The sequence below is a fragment of the Eriocheir sinensis genome, chromosome 2, assembly GCF_024679095.1.
Source record: "Eriocheir sinensis breed Jianghai 21 chromosome 2, ASM2467909v1, whole genome shotgun sequence".
Taxonomy (NCBI): Eukaryota; Metazoa; Arthropoda; class Malacostraca; order Decapoda; family Varunidae; genus Eriocheir; species Eriocheir sinensis.
In genome coordinates this window covers 26,169,250-26,188,206 of record NC_066510.1, presented here as the reverse complement: position 1 = coordinate 26,188,206, position 18,957 = coordinate 26,169,250, and the positions used below count along the sequence as shown (strand labels likewise).

Here is an 18,957-nt window from a genome sequence, read left to right as displayed (position 1 = left end):
CTTGCTCTACTTTCATCACATCTTCTATTCATGCTTCCTCTCTCCTCTAAGACTTTATCCTTGCCGCCGTCGTCTGCATCACATCAATATGACCTGTCTCACTCACATTTAGCGTTCACTGTCACCAACACAATTTCCTTTACGTTTACCAGGTCGAGCATCCCTTTATCCTTCCGTCCTACTGCATCGCTTCGTCTTTGCTATCATCTTTACCCTTTGATCACCACCATTCAACATTTACAGCATCATCTCTTATCACATCGTTCCCTTTTTCCTTCCTCTCTTGTGTCTCATTCTAGCATCCGTAATACTCACCACCCTAACACCACCTGCCACACACACACTCACATTACTCACCATTTACCATCTTCAGCATCACCGCTTATCATATTCTCTTCATCTCTCCTTTCATCTGTCCCCTTCCATCCTACCTCACCTTCACCAGCTCACCACCACTAGTCCAACACTCACAACACTCACCATTTAACATCTTCAACATCACCGCTTATCACATTCTCTTCATCTCTCCTTTCTGCTGTCTCCTTCTATCCGCCCTCACCTTCACCAGCTCACCACCACTCGTACAACACTCACAACACTCACCATTCAGCACGTGCAGCATCACCGTGGCCGGCTCCCCGTTGGATGGACTGCAGGTGTATCGGCCGGTGTCACCTGGGCCCGCCTCCTTCACGAGCAGGTGGCTCACGGTGTCTCGTCCTGTTTGCGTGTGCACCCTCACGCCCCCCCGGCCCTCGTAGTCTATCACCTGCGGGAGAGAGAGACAGATTAAGACGCTGCTGGGGTGAGGGACGCGTAACAACATGGACAGGTGAGAGCAGGCAGGTGGGATGGGAAGGTGGAGAGAGAGAGAGAGAGAGAGAGAGAGAGAGAGATGCTCCAGGTAGAGGAATAAATGTCAGTATAGCGTAGTGAGAAGGCAAGGACGTGGGAGGAGGAAGGGAAAGGACGATGAGAAGAATCTTGTGGATAACGCGATTATCGGTATTGAAGGGGAATGAGGGCTGGGAAGAGGCTAGTTAAGAATGATGGGACGAACATGGGGTTATTAAAGACACTGGGATGGAAGAAAGATGAAACTACGCATTTGTGACACGAGAGAGTATATAGTTCATAGAAGAATGTTTTAAAAGGTCATATATATTTTCTCATTATCAATCCATCATTCGTAAGCTGTTTTTTAGGTCGCGAGAATCAATCACTTTAATTCAGGACACAAGGAAGTGTTTTAAGATATTCCCCCACACCGATGAGCGAAGAAAAGAGAGAAATACCTCTCGTTCATTAATCACCTGGAACCAAACGATGGACTACGAAAGAAGACTAAATCATTAGGAAAGGAAGAAAATGGAACGCGTCCACATATCAAATTAGGACATTTATTTGATTAATGATTCGTGGTTATGCTTAGTTTTCTCCTTTATCCCTAATGACGAGTGTGTGTGTGTGTGTGTGTGTGTGTGTGTGTGTGTGTGTGTGTGTGTGTGTGTGTGTGTGTGTGTGTTTCGTAATGAGTCTTATCTAATGTTGCCAAAACACACACACACACACACACACACACACGCACACGCACACACACACACACGCACACACACACACACACACACGAGTTCAAGGATAAATTGGATAAGTTTAGATGTGCAGGAAGGACAATACTACCATGAGTCAAATCCTGTAAACTACGACTTGGCAAACACACACACACACACACACACACACACACACACACACACACACACACACACACACACACACACTTCATTTATTCAGTCCTAGCGTCCTTCAACTCATTTCCGTTGCATAATCATCTATACTTTTTCGTCGCTTTTTATCCAGTTTTTATTTTTTATTTTTTACTGCATACTTAAAAACAAAAAATCAAGGGCGGACCCGGACCGGCTTCATATTCCTGACCTGTTGAAATGTTTTTTGCGTGATTTTAAATGGCATTTTTGGTTTAATGAAAAAAATATACGTGTGTAAAAGCATGGACTTCTAGAATAGATGGACAGGAAACTCCCAAAAATGGGAAAATTTATTGGGGGCTGATGCGCTTTTTTTGATGTTGTGATAAAACCGTAAGAGATAATTTCAAAATTCCTTTTGGATATTGGGGAGCAACTATTTCTGCTGACAGCTGGACCAAAGAAATGTTGAAATCGCATAAGAGGAGTCCACACGGGCTCTTGGCTAAAAACTCCATTTTCCAAAAATCGGTCTTTTATTCCTGAGCTCATACTAATCAAAAGTATATGATGTTGGTGTCTAATTATATGTTTTTTGGGTCAACAAGTTCAATAAAATTGGTTTCAAACGTCTCAAACTTCAAATATATATATAAAAATACCAAAATTCAATATTTATTTGAAAGTCGCTGCATATTTATTGTATTTAATGTTTATGGAGCCAACAAATGGAATAGAACACATTTCAGAGGTGAAAAAGTTCACCTTCTTGTCCAAATACATAAAAAATCCAAATATCCGTTAATGTTATTCATATTATGGTTCAAAATTAGTAAGAAAGCAACATCTTGGCATTTATTTTCATAATTCGGAGGTTGACAAATTCAATATATACAATCCCTATCTACTATAAATATCAAATTTTGAGTACAAACACAGCAAAATTCAGTCTAATCTAGAAGTCCTTATTAATGATTCGTGAAATAATAATTTTAATTGTAAATGTTTCATATCATAAAATTAAATATTAGAAACCGTATCAAAATAACTTTTTATTTATACTATTTTATTTTTTCAGGGTCGTGACTCGTGATACAAAGAAGCAACAATGCCTAAGAAGTGTATTACCCATTTTGATGGTAAACCCTGCACTGGCAACTATGACAGCAGTAATGAAAAAGTGTCAGTCTTCAGGTTTCCAAAGGATCCACAAGAAAGAGCCTTGTGGGTAAATGCTCTGCCCAGCAAGGTCAATGTAAGGGACGAAAGTGTACTGTGTGAAAAACATTGGCCAAAGGATTTTCAGCGCAAAAAATGTCAGGGGCCATTAGGATATAGACCACATGATCCCCCATCTGTTTTTGGAACTACCCCTTCTTCATGTTTTGTGCTAACATCTCCCAGTCGTCTAAGGGATGTAGATAATCGTACTGTATCAGGTGAATCCAGGAGAAAACAACAGAAGATTGAGTCTGAAAAATCTGACACTATTATGAGTTGGGATGATCTTAAGAAGTATTCTCAAACAGTAAATCTTGTGAGTGACATGTCAGAAGATAATGTAATAAAGCTTTATCATATTCAGAGCATTCCACCAATCATAACATTCTCAATATTCATAAATAGGGACATGAAAGTGAGAGCTTTCAAAGGCAATACATCTGTATCGCTCCGTGATGTTATTACTGGGTTTGATTGGAGGCTAAGTAAGTATTCAGAAATTGACAAAGTGATTGAGAAAGTCTCATCTTTTCCTATAGACATTCACAATGAACTCACACAATTATCTGAAACTCTAACTGAGCTGTGTAATGATTCAGATGACATTGATGAACAAGTAAAGGAAAAGATTTTGTTTCTATTAGAGCAGGTGAAAATGTGTTGTGTTGGTTCTAAAGGTAGGCGTTACAGTGGTCAGCTTATTCAAAGTGCAGTTGAGCTTATGCTTCGTAGTAGAAATTGCTATAGATCATTATTAAACTTCTTATCCTTACCTAATATAAAGACATTAAAATCATACTTTGGAAAACTTGGAAGCCCTGAAAGTATTGAGGTCTGTAAAGAGGTTATTTCTAGCGTGTTTGCAAAACTGGATGGGCTTGAGAGATATTGCTTCATTACTGCTGACGAAATTCATGTGAAGCCTTCAGTGCAATTTCAAAAAGATCAAATAATTGGATTTGCTGTAGATTGTGAAGAACAAAAGGTTGCAAAAACAGTTCTAGCTATAATGATAAATCCATCAATGGGGGTGCCCGCTTTTGTTGCTCGTCTCCTACCTATTAACAGCTTAAAACATGAATTCCTGAAAAAACAAATTGATATTGTTATGGAGATTGTATTTGAAGTTGGTGGATTTGTTTTCCTCATAATGACAGATAATCATTCCGTGAATCAAAAAATGTTCAAAGTATACCACCAAAACAATGCTAGTGCAGCCATCTATTCAGTTGTACACCCACATGATAATCCATACTTTAAAGAACTTTTCACATTCTATGATATGACTCACTGCTTGAAAAACATTCGGAACAACTGGGTCACAGAAAAAACACAAACGCTACAGTTTATTGATGCAGAAACACAAGCCTCCCACTTTGCAAAATTTTCTGATATCATCCAAATTTTTAATGAGGAAAATGAATCCTGCTTGAAAGAAACCAAACTGTCATATGCAGCACTGTATCCTAACAATTTTGAAAACAAAAAGTGAAACTAGCTTGTGATCTATTTAATGAAAAAACCGTGGCAGCTTTAGAAAAGAGAGGTTTGATCAGTACATCACTTTTTGTAAAGATGGTGACAAGAGCATGGAACATGTTAAACATCAAATCTCCTAACAAAGGATATAGAACAAACGATCCTGACAGAAAACCCTACAGTGACAAAGGTGACAACAGACTTGAATATATAGAAAAGGTTGCAGTCTCATTCAAACTAATGGACAGTTCCATCAAAGGCGTTCGGAAACATGGGCTTACCAGTGAAACCAGTAATGCGCTCCATCAAACTATGACTGGATTAGTTTCCCTTATCAAATGCCTAATAGATGTTGGCTTCAAATATGTTCTCAGTGGAAAATACAAAGTGATCGATTGGAGGGTGAATTTGGAGTCTACCCCCAGACCATTCTGCGAAAATTCCACATCTCCACGTATCAAGTGTATAATGGATTGAAGCTACAGAGAATCAAGCTCTTCAATCAACTAGAACTTTCAGACAAACTTCAAAGCTCAGGGATCAGCGAGTGTTGCAAGGGCGTGGCGCACAGTGAAGATGATCAGGAAATTATTGATTCATGTTTTCAAATATCAACAACACTTACAGAAATAGAAAAGTCTGCTCTGTACTACATATCTGGCTATGTTGCTTTCAAAGAGGGATGCTGCTTAGACTCTACTCCTGTTATCACTAATGCCAATTCAGAATTTCTAGATAGGGTGTCTCGCGGTGCTCTTGGACATCCCCCTGGTGAATTATTTGATCTCTCCCAGTATTTGTATGCCTTTTTCAAAACAAGAGAGAAAAAAATGTTGCCCTCAAGTCTTCCTAGATGCATATAAAGTGATTTATGAGTTCTCAGCTTTAGATATTCAGAATATAGATAGTAAGCTTAGAAGATTCAACAATTGCTTTATCAAAGCATTTGCAAAAGACATCAATGACAAATTAAAACATGCTGACCCAAAGTGTATAAAGCAAGGGCGGATAAGTGGACGCAGAACTGTTCCAATCTAAAGCTGACACACAAGGGAAATGTTGATGTTACATTTGCTTAAACTATTTAGACTGAATTTTGCTTATTAGACTGGATTAGACTGAATTTTGCTGTGTTTGTACTCAAAATTTGATATTTATAGTAGATAGGGATTGTATATATTGAATTTGTCAACCTCCGAATTATGAAAATAAATGCCAAGATGTTGCTTTCTTACTAATTTTGAACCATAATATGAATAACATTAACGGATATTTGGATTTTTTATGTATTTGGACAAGAAGGTGAACTTTTTCACCTCTGAAATGTGTTCTATTCCGTTTGTTGGCTCCATAAACATTAAATACAATAAATATGCAGCGACTTTCAAATAAATATTGAATTTTGGTATTTTTATATATATATTTGAAGTTTGAGACGTTTGAAACCAATTTTATTGAACTTGTTGACCCAAAAAACATATAATTAGACACCAACATCATATACTTTTGATTATTTTGAGCTCAGGAATAAAAAGACCGATTTTTGGAAAATGGAGTTTTTTGGGGGCCAAGAGCCCGTGTGGACTCCTCTTATGCGATTTCAACATTTCTTTGGTCCAGCTGTCAGCAGAAATAGTTGCTCCCCAATATCCAAAAGGAATTTTGAAATTATCTCTTACGGTTTTATCACAACATCAAAAAAAGCGCATCAGCCCCCAATAATTTTTCCCATTTTTGGGAGTTTCCTGTCCATCTATTCTAGAAGTCCATGGTAAAAGTGTGGACAGCCTGAGGTCATTTTCTCTTTCTCTCTTTCACCAGCTCGCTTTTTCATAAGGTAGAGAAAACAAAATATAAAAAGAAATCGGGGGTAAAAAAGAAAGGCAATCAAATCAGAAAAAGAAGCGCACCACATTAAGAACTTTGACACAATAATGAACGAAACAAAAGAAAAACGAGGAAAAAAAGTTGAGAACGCCAAACAGAGAGAGCGAATTGGGCGGAACGGACGTCACAAAGAAGGAATTCGTGTGTCCCTGATGAAAGAAAGTTTGAAGATGTCTAATTGTGACCGTAAAGGGACCGTCACCTGGAGCACTGGCGACTCATAAGGGCTCTCTGTCTGTCTCTGTCTGTATTTCTGTCTATTTGTCTGTCTGTGTGTTTCAAACTTGACCTTTCGTGTGATCACCTTTTCCATTATTCTTGTGTGTGTGTGTGTGTGTGTGTGTGTGTGTGTGTGTGTGTGTGTGTGTGTGTGTGTGTGTGTGTGTGTGTGTGTGTGTGTGTGTGTGTGTGTGAGTTTGCTTATTATTTATCGCTTTAACCTGGTATCAGCGAGTGGCCAAATTTTTACCATGATTTAAAACCCCAAAACTAGATGATGCATAAACTGATCACAAATGCTTTGATATATATATTATGAAATGGTTTGCGTGAGAGATGATTTTTTTCTCATTAATTCGCTTAGATGGGCCTTTAAGAAACATGATCCCTGCAGCGACCAGGTTAAAGAGAGACACACCTATTCACTATTATATTTTTCATCCCTCTCAGACACATATAGCCGGCCGTCGTACCCATTCCCCTCATAGTGTCTAGAGTGCAGCGTTGCCAAATTGTCGTACTCTGAGCATTTCATTTATCATTTTTAGGCTCCACGACCGTCGTAACCACACAAACAACGATATAAAATTAAAGTTATCGTTGAAACTGTTAAATAGTGATGGTTTTCGCTCTTTGTTGCTAGAGTTATCGCTCAGAAACTAGGAAAATGCAATGCGCTGAGTACGATAATTTGGCAACGCTGGTCTAGATGCTGTCAGTGAAATTAGTTACTCAGGTTGGGAATCATGAAAAGGTTGTTGGGATATAAATAAATATTCATTACCTATGTAAGGGGAGCACTCAAAACTGTCTTTGATGTAGAGTTTGGTAAAGTAGGTTAACGAGAAATAGGGAGCGTGAAAGGAAAAGTCGTCCCACAAAGCTGTGTATTAAACGAACCTGGATTATGAATGTGAAGAAAATATACTGAAATAAGATATGATAAAATTCTGATTACAAGATATGAGAAAATAAGGACTATGACAAAAGATAAAAAAAAAGATAAATAAAATATAAAATATGAAAGTGCTAGATCTAGAAAATAAGAGTCAAGTTAAGGATATATTCAGACCCAAAAATTAGCTCACAGATATCACACGAGAAAGAGAAATACTCGAACCGGAAAAAAATAAAAAAGAGAGAAGACCAATCATCCCGGACTGAGAGATTAACGGAATGTGTAATCAGGCAGACGAGTCACCCTTTAAATGTCACTCACCTTGTCGTGGTGATACCAGTAGATGAAGACAGGCCGCTCCGTGCCGTGGGTCACAACACAGGTGAGGTTGATGGGTGAGCCGCGGTGCACGTAGATCTCAGGTGCGTTGAGAATCCACGCTTGGGGCACTGTGTGGAGGGCGTGAGAAGGCGTCGAGGGAGGGAGGGGGCGTGGGAAGACGTGGAAGGAGGAGGGAAGCGGTGTGGGAGGGCGTTGAGGGAGTAGAAGGGGGTGTGGATGTGTGAAGAGTAGGGAAAGGGAGGGAAGGGGTGTAAAGAAAGGTAATAATGGAAAGGGCGTAAGGGGAGTTGGGGAGGAAAAGGGAGGAAAGTGGTGTAACGTAAGGTGAGGAGGGAAAGGTCGTGAGAGGATCGTTGGGAGGGACGGTGAGGAAAGGGGTGTAAAGGAAGGTGGGGAGGGAAAGGTAGTGAGGCGATCGTTGGGAGGGAAGATTAGGGAAAGGGTGTAAAGGAAGATGGGGAAGGAAGGGGGCGTGGAAGGTGTGGCAGGGCGTAGGTGAAAGAAAATGGGAAAAAAAGAGGGCGAAAGTTAGTCGAGTTGGCATTGTTTCCCGAAATCTGAAGACCATCATAACTTCCTTCAAATAGGGTTACTGTGTGTGTGGGGGAGGGGCAAGGAGGAGGAGGGTGTGTGTGTGTGTGTGTTTGTGTGTGTGTGTGTGTGTGTGTGTGTGTGTGTCCAGGTCGTGACTCCACTACTAAGATATTTTTTTATTTTTTTATTCTTCCCTTCCACTACCACCATCACCACCATCACCACTATCACCACAACTACCACAACTACCACCACCACCTTCACCTCCATCAGCATTACTGCCACGTTCTCTTCATAACCTTCAGTATCTCGATCAAGCAAACACACACACACACACACACACACACACACACACACACACACACACACACACTGCTACTAGAAAATGACATTCCAATACTGACCTCACATCTGACGCACTCTCTCTCTCTCTCTCTCTCTCTCTCTCTCTCTCTCTCTCTCTCTCTCTCTCTCTCTCTCTCTCTCTCTCTCTCTCTCTCTCTCTCTCTCTCTCTCTCTCTCTCTATCCCTATCTATCTATCTATCTATCTATCTATCTATATTATGGTTCCCTTGGCTGTGATTCCCTAATAAAAGACTACCTAACTTTAGTACCCTGCGACGTGTTTTCCTTTTTGTCTTTCTTTGAGTGTTTGTACCGCGGCAAACTTGTGTAACTGACTTCTTTGTGTTGACAGGGGATGAAAAGCACCGTAAAAATTGTGTGTGTTAGAGTTAGTGTGTTACTCAGTCCGTGTGTGTGTGAGAGGGGGGGGGGGAGGTATGTGTGTGGGGAGGTTGGGTGTAGAGTGCGTGCGTGTGTGTGTGTAGAGGGAGTTAACTATAAAAAAAAAAGCAAGAGAGACAAACGGACATACAGACAAACATATACTTTTTACCACCACACGTCAAATAAAAATTAAGTTAGTAAATATGATCTAAAAGTTAAAGCTACAAAAACGCAGGCAAGAAGCTACATCATCACTACACCCTTTGATATGTTCTTTTCATGTATTTTCTACGTCATTAGATTAGAAGCCAGACAGAACCAAAGAGAGCTGTAAAGGAATCCATACAACAACCTCCTTCGCTAATTAAAAGTGATCAGAATGTTTTGGAAGCCCACACCTGTCGTTTCTTCTTTTCACTTCTTGTCACTCTTCCCTCTCACTCTCATTCCTCCTTCATGCCCTTTTCTTTTTCAATCCTCGCCCTTCTCCTCTTTTCCTTATGTTTGTTTCACCTTTCCTTCCTCTCTCAACCATATCCCACTCTTTTCCTCCGTCCCTTCCCGTTCTTTCTCTCTGTTTTCCGCCGGCGTGCGTCACAAAGAGGGTGGGAGAAGCGTGTTAACTTCTTTATCCGTTTCTCATATAAATCCTCTTGGTGTCTATCTGGGCATGATACGACGAGGATTAAGAGCGGAATGTAAAAGACGGCGGATGACTGACAGGATTAAAAGAAAAGGCTTGACACTGTAATGTGGTTAGGACAAAAGGCGAATAAAGAAGATAATCGGATTGCAAGGAGAGGAAACTGTGTGTGTGTGTGTGTGTGTGTGTGTGTGTGTGTGTGTGTGTGAGAGAGAGAGAGAGAGATACAGTCTGAACCCATCCTTCTCCTTTTTTTCCCTCCCTAACTTTCTCCTTTTTCTCCTCCCCCTTTTTCTTCACTTCACCTCACCTCACCTCAGCTCACCTCACCTTCACACACCTCGAAAAAAAATATATATATTAATTAATGTTGGTGGGAGGACAGCAAGAACTTCCCGGAAATAAGAAAAATATGACAAAAAAACGGAGCATCGTGAAAAACAATATGTAGAGAAATATAACTCAACAATTTCTCTTTCCTTTATTAGTGTCTCACCGTAAATAAAAAGGAAGAAAAAAGAAACGTGACCTTGAGGAAAAATGAAAAAAAACCACCCACGGCGCCACTCCCAGCGAGATGAAAAGTGAATAATTAAGGAAACCAAGACTTTTTTACACCTTAAAATTTGTGATGAGTTCAAGGGTCATTGCAACGGAGATGAGCACCGAGGCCACGCGAAGCTATAGTGTTTGACCTCAACTTGACCTTATCTCACCCTCGTCTCTTGTAATAGTTGTTTTTAGAGGTCAGACTCACCCAATGTTTTTTTTTTCAAGTAAAGGATGCAGCTCAAGGGACGAAAAAAAACATCTAGAAACAAAAAAAAAGAGTGTTATTTCATCTTTCATTATTTTTTTTTCAGCACCGACATAACACCCGACCTCTCACGTCTGGATTTAAATGGCAGTATTTTCAAACACATTTCCTTTCCTGTTATTCCCACCGTTGTTTTCCTTCCAGCACCAATATTCACCCGGGGTCACACATGTCTGGTCACCTTAGCAACGTTATCGACCTTAACTTCCTCTCTGTTTTTACGCTTTCCTTTTTTCCTGATAACATCGTCAATATTCATCCTGTCTCCCACATGTCATTTCACCATGGCAGACCTAGTATAGATATCGTTTAACTTTTTTTTTCCGTTGCGATCCTAATCTCACTCCGTCCTGATTCCACTTCCGAGCCTCAGTCAACTCACTAACACTCCTTTTTCATGTTATTCTGTCATTCTTCTCCTCCTCGTCCTCGTCCTCGTGTGTGTGTGTGTGTGTGTGTGTCGTCCTCCTTCAGTCCTCTCACTCACTAATTCTCCTTCTGATACGCTTTCCTTTCTTCTTCACTTTACATTTGCGTGAGGAAGTTAAATGCAAAGGACAATTCGGTATGAGTCAAGTGAATTTTTGTCTCTCTAATCTCCGCTCATCCTTCACTTATAATTCTCAACGTTCTCTCTGTATCTCTTTCTGTATCTATCTAAATATTTCTCACGCCAATCTTTTATTCGTTTATCTATGTTTCTTTTACACTATTCTATTCTTTCATCGCTACATGCCACCAAAAATTATATTCTTCTTCTATCTTCGTTTATTTCCTCACACTTCTCATTACTCTGTTTCCTAAGCGAAGAATAAATCTGATTCGATGAGAAAAAGTGCTTGAGTGTTTACATACTCGCCGTTAAAAATGCATGAACCGAGTTTGCATAGCGTTAGAGAGTATGCTGATGTGTTTTAAAAGATCACGCAGCTGACGGGGAGGATTCTGAACCTGAGCTTTGATGTCATGATTTAGGTAGGAATGTCCTTTAACCTCACACACACACACACACACACACACACACACACACACACACCACCGGGCCCTACTTCCCTTTCCCTTCCCATTCCTCCTCCTAAATCTTCCTCTCTTCCTCTTCCTCACTCTCTCCCCTTCGTCCCTTTCCCTGCGTCATAATAGCAACCCCCCCCCACACACACACACACAGTCTCCATGTAATATTCCCTTTCATCCTTACCTAAGTCAACCCCCCCCCCCCCCACACACACCTCGAAAAATATGTTAATTAATGTTGGCAAAAGGGAGTAATTTGAATCCGAAGGAAGGGTAAAAATATGCCCAAATATAGCTCATCAGTTTTTCACACCTGTTGACAGTTTTTCGAAATGAAAATGTGAACCTTAGTCAAAATAAGAAGGAAATAGACCGGTGACGAAACTCCTGCTCAGATGAAAAGTCAATCAAGAAAAAAAATGATAAAATTCGAGCTAATAAATCCGGGTACATATGAACTAGTAGCCCAGTCCAGGAATGTACATGTAGCTCAATCACACACACACACACACACACACACACACACACACACACACACACTCCAATCCCCTTCCTTTCATCTATCGTGACCAAAACAATGCACTTAGCCTTACAAATTCCATTACCTCGCCCCCTCTTCCCTCACAGAGACCTTAATAATTCCTAAAGTTACCCCTGAACAAGTCTATAAAAACGACAGAAAACTTCACAAATAAACTAACCTCGATAATTATGCCCCAGTTTATCCACTACCACGCCCGGAGCTCTATTATCAAGCCTCGGAAGAATTAGAACAGCCGGCTGCTAACGGGGAGGGCCGGGGAACCACAAGTTGTATATTTTAGTAGCACTGGGAAGGGAGAAGCAGGAGTGTGTAGAGGTCAGGGAAAAATATATGTGCGGTGAGGGAGTTTATGGAGGCGGTGGTATTGTGTGTCGAGAGAGAGAGAGAGAGAGAGAGAGAGAGAGAGAGAGAGAGAGAGAGATAGAGAGAGAGAGAGAGAGAGTTAGTTTGTTAGTTAGTTAGTTAGGAAGAGAAAGAAGGGAAAAAGGTGAGGGGAGATGAAAGGATGGAAAAAAGATGAAGGGAAGGAAGGAATTAATGGGAGCCAAGGAAAGACGAAAGAAAAGAAGAAAATAATGTAACAAGAAGAGAAAATAGAGAAAAGGAGGAAGAGAGAGAGAGAGAGAGAGAGAGAGAGAGAGAAGGGGGGGAGGGGGATACGGAAGGCTAGCAGTATACAAGCAGGATCACACTAAGGATCTTACCATCTCAACATCTGACTTATCCTTCGGAGCGAGAAGATATCCTGAGTAAGAGGCGAAATGCTGGAAGGAGCAGAAGGAGGAGGAGGAGGAGGAGGAGGAGGAGGAGGTAAAGAAGAAGTAAAAGAAGATAAACAAGGCATAAGAAAACAAGAATGACAACAAAAAGAACAAGAAATAAAGTAAAGTTAAAGAGAAATTGGAGAACAGCGACAACGAGAAATATAAATAGAAAGAAAGAGAGAACAAACAAGCGACTGAACACGGAAGAAGAAGAAAGAAAAATGAAAATCAAACACATACAAAAAAATACAGAAAAAAATACCCGTGAACAAAAACAACCAAACAAAAAGAGAAACATAGCAATACACAAAATACAACGAGAGAGAGAGAGAGAGAGAGAGAGAGAGAGAGAGAGAGAGAGAGAAGTAACGAAAATACGAAACGAGAAAGAAAGATGAAAAAAAAAGACCATAACGAACCGAGAGAAAGAACAGGTGAGCAAGAGAGATGCGCGCGAGCCAGACAATCCTACGACTACGAAGGATATTTTGAGAGGGCCAGGCGGGTCGGGGCAGGATGCGAGGCTTGTTTGTTTCCGCGGTGTCGCTGAGTCGCGCCCTTGTTGGCCCGAGACCCTTCTTTCCACGGCACCAACAGGATTCCACTAATTGGACGGGGCCTGGTGTGGCAGTATTTGTGTTTTGGGGGAGCCGAGAGGAGGGGAGGCGGAGAGGAGACAAAGGGAAGATTGGAAAGGAGGGAAGGAGGTATGGGAGGAGGGGGTGATAAAAGAGAGAGAGTGTTAAGAAGGAGGGCAAGGTAGGTGAGGGAAAGAGGAGGAAAAAATGGGAAGTGTTAGGAAAAGAAGATGAAAGGGAGGGAAAAGGATAGGGTAAGGAGTGTTAGGAAGAGGAGGAAAGGAATTAAGGTGTGGGAAAAGAAAGGAGAAAAGATGAAAGGAAGAAGGGAAGGGCGGGATGGGAGCCAAGGAAAGGGAAAGAAAAGGAAAAGAATGTAGCAAGGAGTGGAAAAAAAGAGAGAGAGAAATGGCTGGGTAGGTATTAGGAAGGGAAGGGAAGGTAGGAAAACAGTGGAACGCTGAGCTAAATGGCATTTCTCATCCTCCTCCTCGTCGTTCTAATCAGCTTCTTCCTCCTCCTCCTCCTCCTCCTCCTCCTCCTCCTTCTTTTTCTGCTCCTCGTCGTTCTAATCAGCTTCTTCCTCCTACTCCTCCTCCTCTTACTTCTGTTTCTGCTCCTGGTCTTAGTCCTGCTCTTTCTCTTCCTCTCTTCCCCCTCCCCCTCCTCCCCCTCCTCCTCCTCCTCCTCCTCCTCCTCTTCATTTCCTATTCGCATCTCGTTCCTCTCGTCTTTCGTGTTTTCTCCCACTTCCTTTTCGTTGATTAAATATTTCTAAGTTTGTTTTCTTCTCCCCTGTCCTCACGGCTACATTTTCTCATTTACTTTTCTCTTTTCTTCTCTTTTTTTTTCAGTTTACTCTCCCTGGGACCTAATGCAAGTACGTTTCCATGTTTCTTTTCGTGTTTCTCTCTTTCTTTTCTTCATCCTTACTTGTTTTATTTTGTACGCTTTCGTAAATGGTGGGTGTCTTCTCCTCCTTCTCTTCCTCCTCCTCCTCCTCCTCTGCGTTTTTTCCTAGTCTTTCTTCCTCCCATCCTTCCCAGGTCTATTATGTACCACCTACGTTCCTCTTCTTCTTCTCCTTCTTTTCCTCTTCCTCCTCCTATTCCTCCTCCTCCGCGTTTCTTCCAAGTCTTCCTTCCTCCCATCCTTCCCAGGTCTATTATGCACCACCTCTGTTCCTCCTCTTCTCCTCCTCCTCCTTCTCTTCCTCTTCCTCCTCCTATTCCTCCTCCTCCTCCTCCTCCTTCTACTCCGCGTCTTTCCTAGTCTTCCTTCCTCCCTCCTTCCCAGATCTATTATGTACCACCTTTGTTCCTCTTCCTCTTCCTCTTCTTCTGCCTTTCCTCATCCTTCCTCTCCTCCAGGTTCGCTTCTCGCATGATTTTTTTTATCTCTTATATATACACAATCTGCTTCTTCTCTCCCCTCAGGTCTAATAATATATACCGACTGCTTCTTCCTTCCTGCAGAAAATTTCCTCCCGCGTCCTCCAGGTGTTGTCAGGTCGGGGTGAATTATTTTGTTTAGTGTCTTATCTCCTTTTTCCTGTTATATTCTCGGTTGTTTTCATATTGGAGGCTTCGCTATTTTTTTTTTTTTTTTTCTTTCCTTTGGGGGGTGGTAGTTTTTTTTTTTTTTTTTTTTTTTTTTTTTTTTTTTTTTTTTTTAGTTTCTGCTGGTCCTTTTCCTTACCTTTTATCACCTGTTCTCAGTTCCTACAGGTAAGTTTCTCTCATCTTCATTTGTTTCTTTCACTGTCCCCTTTCATTATCGCAGCGAATCGTCATTATACCGTTTATTATGTTCTTTTTGTTGTTGTTTCTGCTTCACTTTCAAATATGTTCCATCTTCTTGACCTTTTCCTCATTTTTCACTTTCCACAGAGGTTGGTTTTTGTATCTCTTGCTCTTCGATTTTTTTTTTTATTTCTCACTGCCCTTTTCAGGCTAACTATCGCTCACACTTCAAGTCCTCATAATGTCCGCTAGTTCTCCACTTTCTCCTTGACCGAATTCCTCCTCTTGACCAATTCCCACTTTCTCACTTTCCGCACAGCTCTTCCTCTTCACCTTCATTTGTCTAGCAGCTAACTATCGCTTACACTTCAAGTCCTCATAATGTCCGCTAGTTCTCCACTTTCTCCTTGACCGAATTCCTCCTCTTGACCAATTCCCACTTTCTCACTTTCCGCACAGCTCTTCCTCTTCACCTTCATTTGTCTAGCACCCAACTATCGCTTACACTTCAAGTCCTCATAATGTCCGCTATTTCTCACTTTCTTCTTGACCGAATTCCTCCTCTTGACCAATTCCCACTTTCTCACTTTCCGCACAGTTATTTCTCTTCGCCTTCATTTGTCTCCTGCTGCCGTCCTCAGCCCGACACACTTTCCACACCATTACCATCGCTGTCCCTCGGCCTCTCGCGCCCCGTCTTGCCGCGGGCCGCCCTCACTTGCCTCCTTTCCCCACCAACAAGACCTTCTCCACGGCCAACTCATTTGCCTCTTGTCGTCGTGATGGACTACCGTAACGTCCTCCCTATCTACTTGTGGTCTTTCTTCTCTCAATTCCTTAGTAGAGCCATCCTTGTCTCTATTTTTCCTTCTCCCTATCTACTTGTGTTTTTTCTCCTCTCATTTCCTTAGTAGAGCAATCCGAGCCTCTATTTTTCCTTCTCTCTATCTACTTGTGTTTTTTCTCCTCTCATTTCCTTAGTAGAGCCATCCGAGCCTCTATTTTTCCTTCTCCCTATCTACTTGTGTTTTTTCTCCTCTCATTTCCTTAGTAGAGCCATCCTTGTCTCCATTTTTCCTTCTCTCTATCTACTTGTGTTTTTTCTCCTCTCATTTCCTTAGTAGAGCAATCCGTGCCTCTATTTTTCCTTCTCTCTATCTACTTGTATTTTTTCTCCTCTCATTTCCATAGTAGAGCCATCCTTGTCTCTATTTTTCCTTCTCTCTATCTACTTGTGTTTTTTCTCCTCTCATTTCCTTAGTAGAGCCATCCGAGCCTCTATTTTTCCTTCTCTCTATCTACTTGTGTTTTTTCTTCTCTCATTTCCTTAGTAGAGCCATCCGAGCCTCTATTTTTCCTTCTCTCTATCTACTTGTGTTTTTTCTCCTCTCATTTCCTTAGTAGAGACATCCGAGCCTCTATTTTTCCTTCTCTCTATCTACTTGTGTTTTTTCTCCTCTCATTTCCTTAGTAGAGACATCCGAGCCTCTTTTCTTCCTTCTCTCTATCTACTTGTGTTTTTTCTCCTCTCATTTCCTTAGTAGAGCCATCCTTGTCTCCATTTTTCCTTCTCCCTATCTACTTGTGTTTTTTCTCCTCTCATTTCCTTAGTAGAGACATCCGAGCCTCTTTTCTTCCTTCTCTCTATCTACTTGTGTTTTTTCTCCTCTCATTTCCTTAGTAGAGCCATCCTTGTCTCCATTTTTCCTTCTCCCTATCTACTTGTGTTTTTTCTCCTCTCATTTCCTTAGTAGAGCCATCCGAGCCTCTTTTCTTCCTTCTATCTACCAAGTTTATATCCTTTTCTATTTATTTTTCTTCTCAGTCTTTCATTAGAGCCCTCCATGTCCCTTTTATGTCCCCTGTCTAGCAAAGTTTATTCCTTTTCTATTCCCTTTTCAATCCTTTATTAGAGTTTTCCATCCCCCTTCTCCTCCCTTATCTACCAAAGTTATTTATTTTCTCTTGCCTCTTTTCTTAGGCTTAATTCTTTTCTCCCACCGCTGTCGTATAATAGTTTTCACTCATTTCCTCTTTTTCTTTTTCTTGGTAGTCTCCCCTTTTCCATTTCACGACCCTTATTTCTGCATGTACCTGTCTGTTCTCACCTAATTATGTTCCTATTTCTACTTCTTACTCCTTTCCTAAGTAACTCATCGCCTGCCCATTCCCTCTCTTCTACCATCGTTCCTTCCTCTTAGTCTCCTTTCCTTAATAACTCCTTCTCCAGACTTGCCCTTTGCAGACCTACCAGTGTTTCTTTGTTTTTCTTCTTTTTATCTTTTTTTCCCTCGTCTTCTTAGTGAACAAACCCTCGACCGCTTCATCTCTACCCTTCCCTTTGCTTCTTATTACTCTCTACTCTTCCCTCCCTTCCTTCCTTACCTCCCCTCGTTCCCTCTCCCTTCCCCCCTCACTCTTCGCCTCTCTACCCAGGCCCCGTTGAACCAAGAACCACTGCTGCGTCTTAATTACCCAGCGTGTTGTTTGTAATTCGAATGTGCATCATACGAAGTGGCGCGCAGGTCCTGGCAAGATTTAATGAGCCCTAAATCATCGCTAATGTGGGGATGTAATTGTAGGAAGGTGGAAAATGCTCTTGTATACATCACGCCAAAAAAAAAAAAAAGAAAGGTAGTTGATTTAAGCCGAGCAATAACTTTGATTCATCGGGTAAATCCTGCAGATATAAGAGTTCATTTTGATTGCAGCTCCGTGGAAAATTGCCTGTTCTTTGTCTCGAGTAATTACGGCGTGTGTAATGACTAACCTGTCGGGGGAAAATATCTATTAAGTGTGTGAGCCTCGAGGGGAAAAAAACAGTGCTGCTCAGGGGGAGATCATAATAACCTCCCACCGCACAGAGATTCATTAAGCTGAGAGAAAATTCACCTTGACAAATGGAAAGCTGAGGGAGGAGTGATCATGGACAGGTAAAAAAATAAAGGTCTTAACTCTGATAAAAAGAAAAGGACACAGAAAACGGGAAAATGCGTCAGTAAGGAAGAAAATGGTTAATGAAATCCAGCTCACACCGAAAAAAATTGTTAATTGCAAAACACACACACACACACACACACACACACACATAATCAGGAAAGGTTTAGCATCGACGCGTGTTAGTTCAGGATAAACACTTAAGACCCAGCATCCAATCAGGGTCAGGTTAGGAGAGCAAACACGGCCGTCCTTTGCCGCTATTGGCCCTCTGAACACCATAGAGAAGCAGTTACCGGCGTTAGTAGTGCATAAGCCTCGTCCTCAGATGTTAGCACGCGCGGCAAAGGGACGAGCGGCGTTCAAACCAGCTCAAACGTCATGCGAATTGGCCTTCCTTCTTGCCCCGCGTTACTAGACTGTCTCACTCAGAACACTTTATTTCCAGATTTCTGCCCCGTAACTATCGCCGAAATCCATCAGTAATTAACAGTTTCGACAGTAGCTTTAACGGTATGGCGGTGCTTGTGTGGGTACGATAGTTTTTGGGGTATGAAACCGATAAATGAAGTGTTCTGGGTACGATAATCTGGTAACGCTGTTCTCGCTTTGGGTAGACCGGCAGACTCAACTTACCACCACCACCACTACCACCGTCACCACCATCACCACCTTTTTACTGCTTTCAAACGCGTCTTCCACTTCTTCCCCACTAAACGTCATGCTGAATGTGGCTACTTTTTCCTTCACCATCATTACCACCTTCACCTTTTCTTGTCTTTGTTTCTCTTCTCTATGCCTTTCCTTTGTTCCTGTTTTCGATTTTCAATTTGGCTTACTTTTTTTTACTTTTGTGATTTACTTTTTTTCTTATATTCTGCCGAGTTTTTTTTGTTCCTCTC

At 41.4% G+C, this 18,957-nt stretch overlaps 1 protein-coding gene across 2 annotated transcripts in view; it reads right to left on the bottom strand.

Moving 5' to 3' along the window:
• Nucleotides 1–18,957, bottom strand: part of LOC127001843 (uncharacterized) — a 209,402-nt gene that overhangs the window by 5,713 nt on the left and 184,732 nt on the right. For both annotated transcript variants that reach the window (XM_050867040.1, XM_050867045.1), the window contains 2 exons: nt 7,732–7,859; nt 604–769 (listed from right to left, as the gene is read on the bottom strand). In XM_050867040.1, coding sequence (XP_050722997.1) covers nt 604–769; nt 7,732–7,859 — 294 coding nt within the window. The remainder of the gene's footprint in view (nt 1–603; nt 770–7,731; nt 7,860–18,957) is intronic.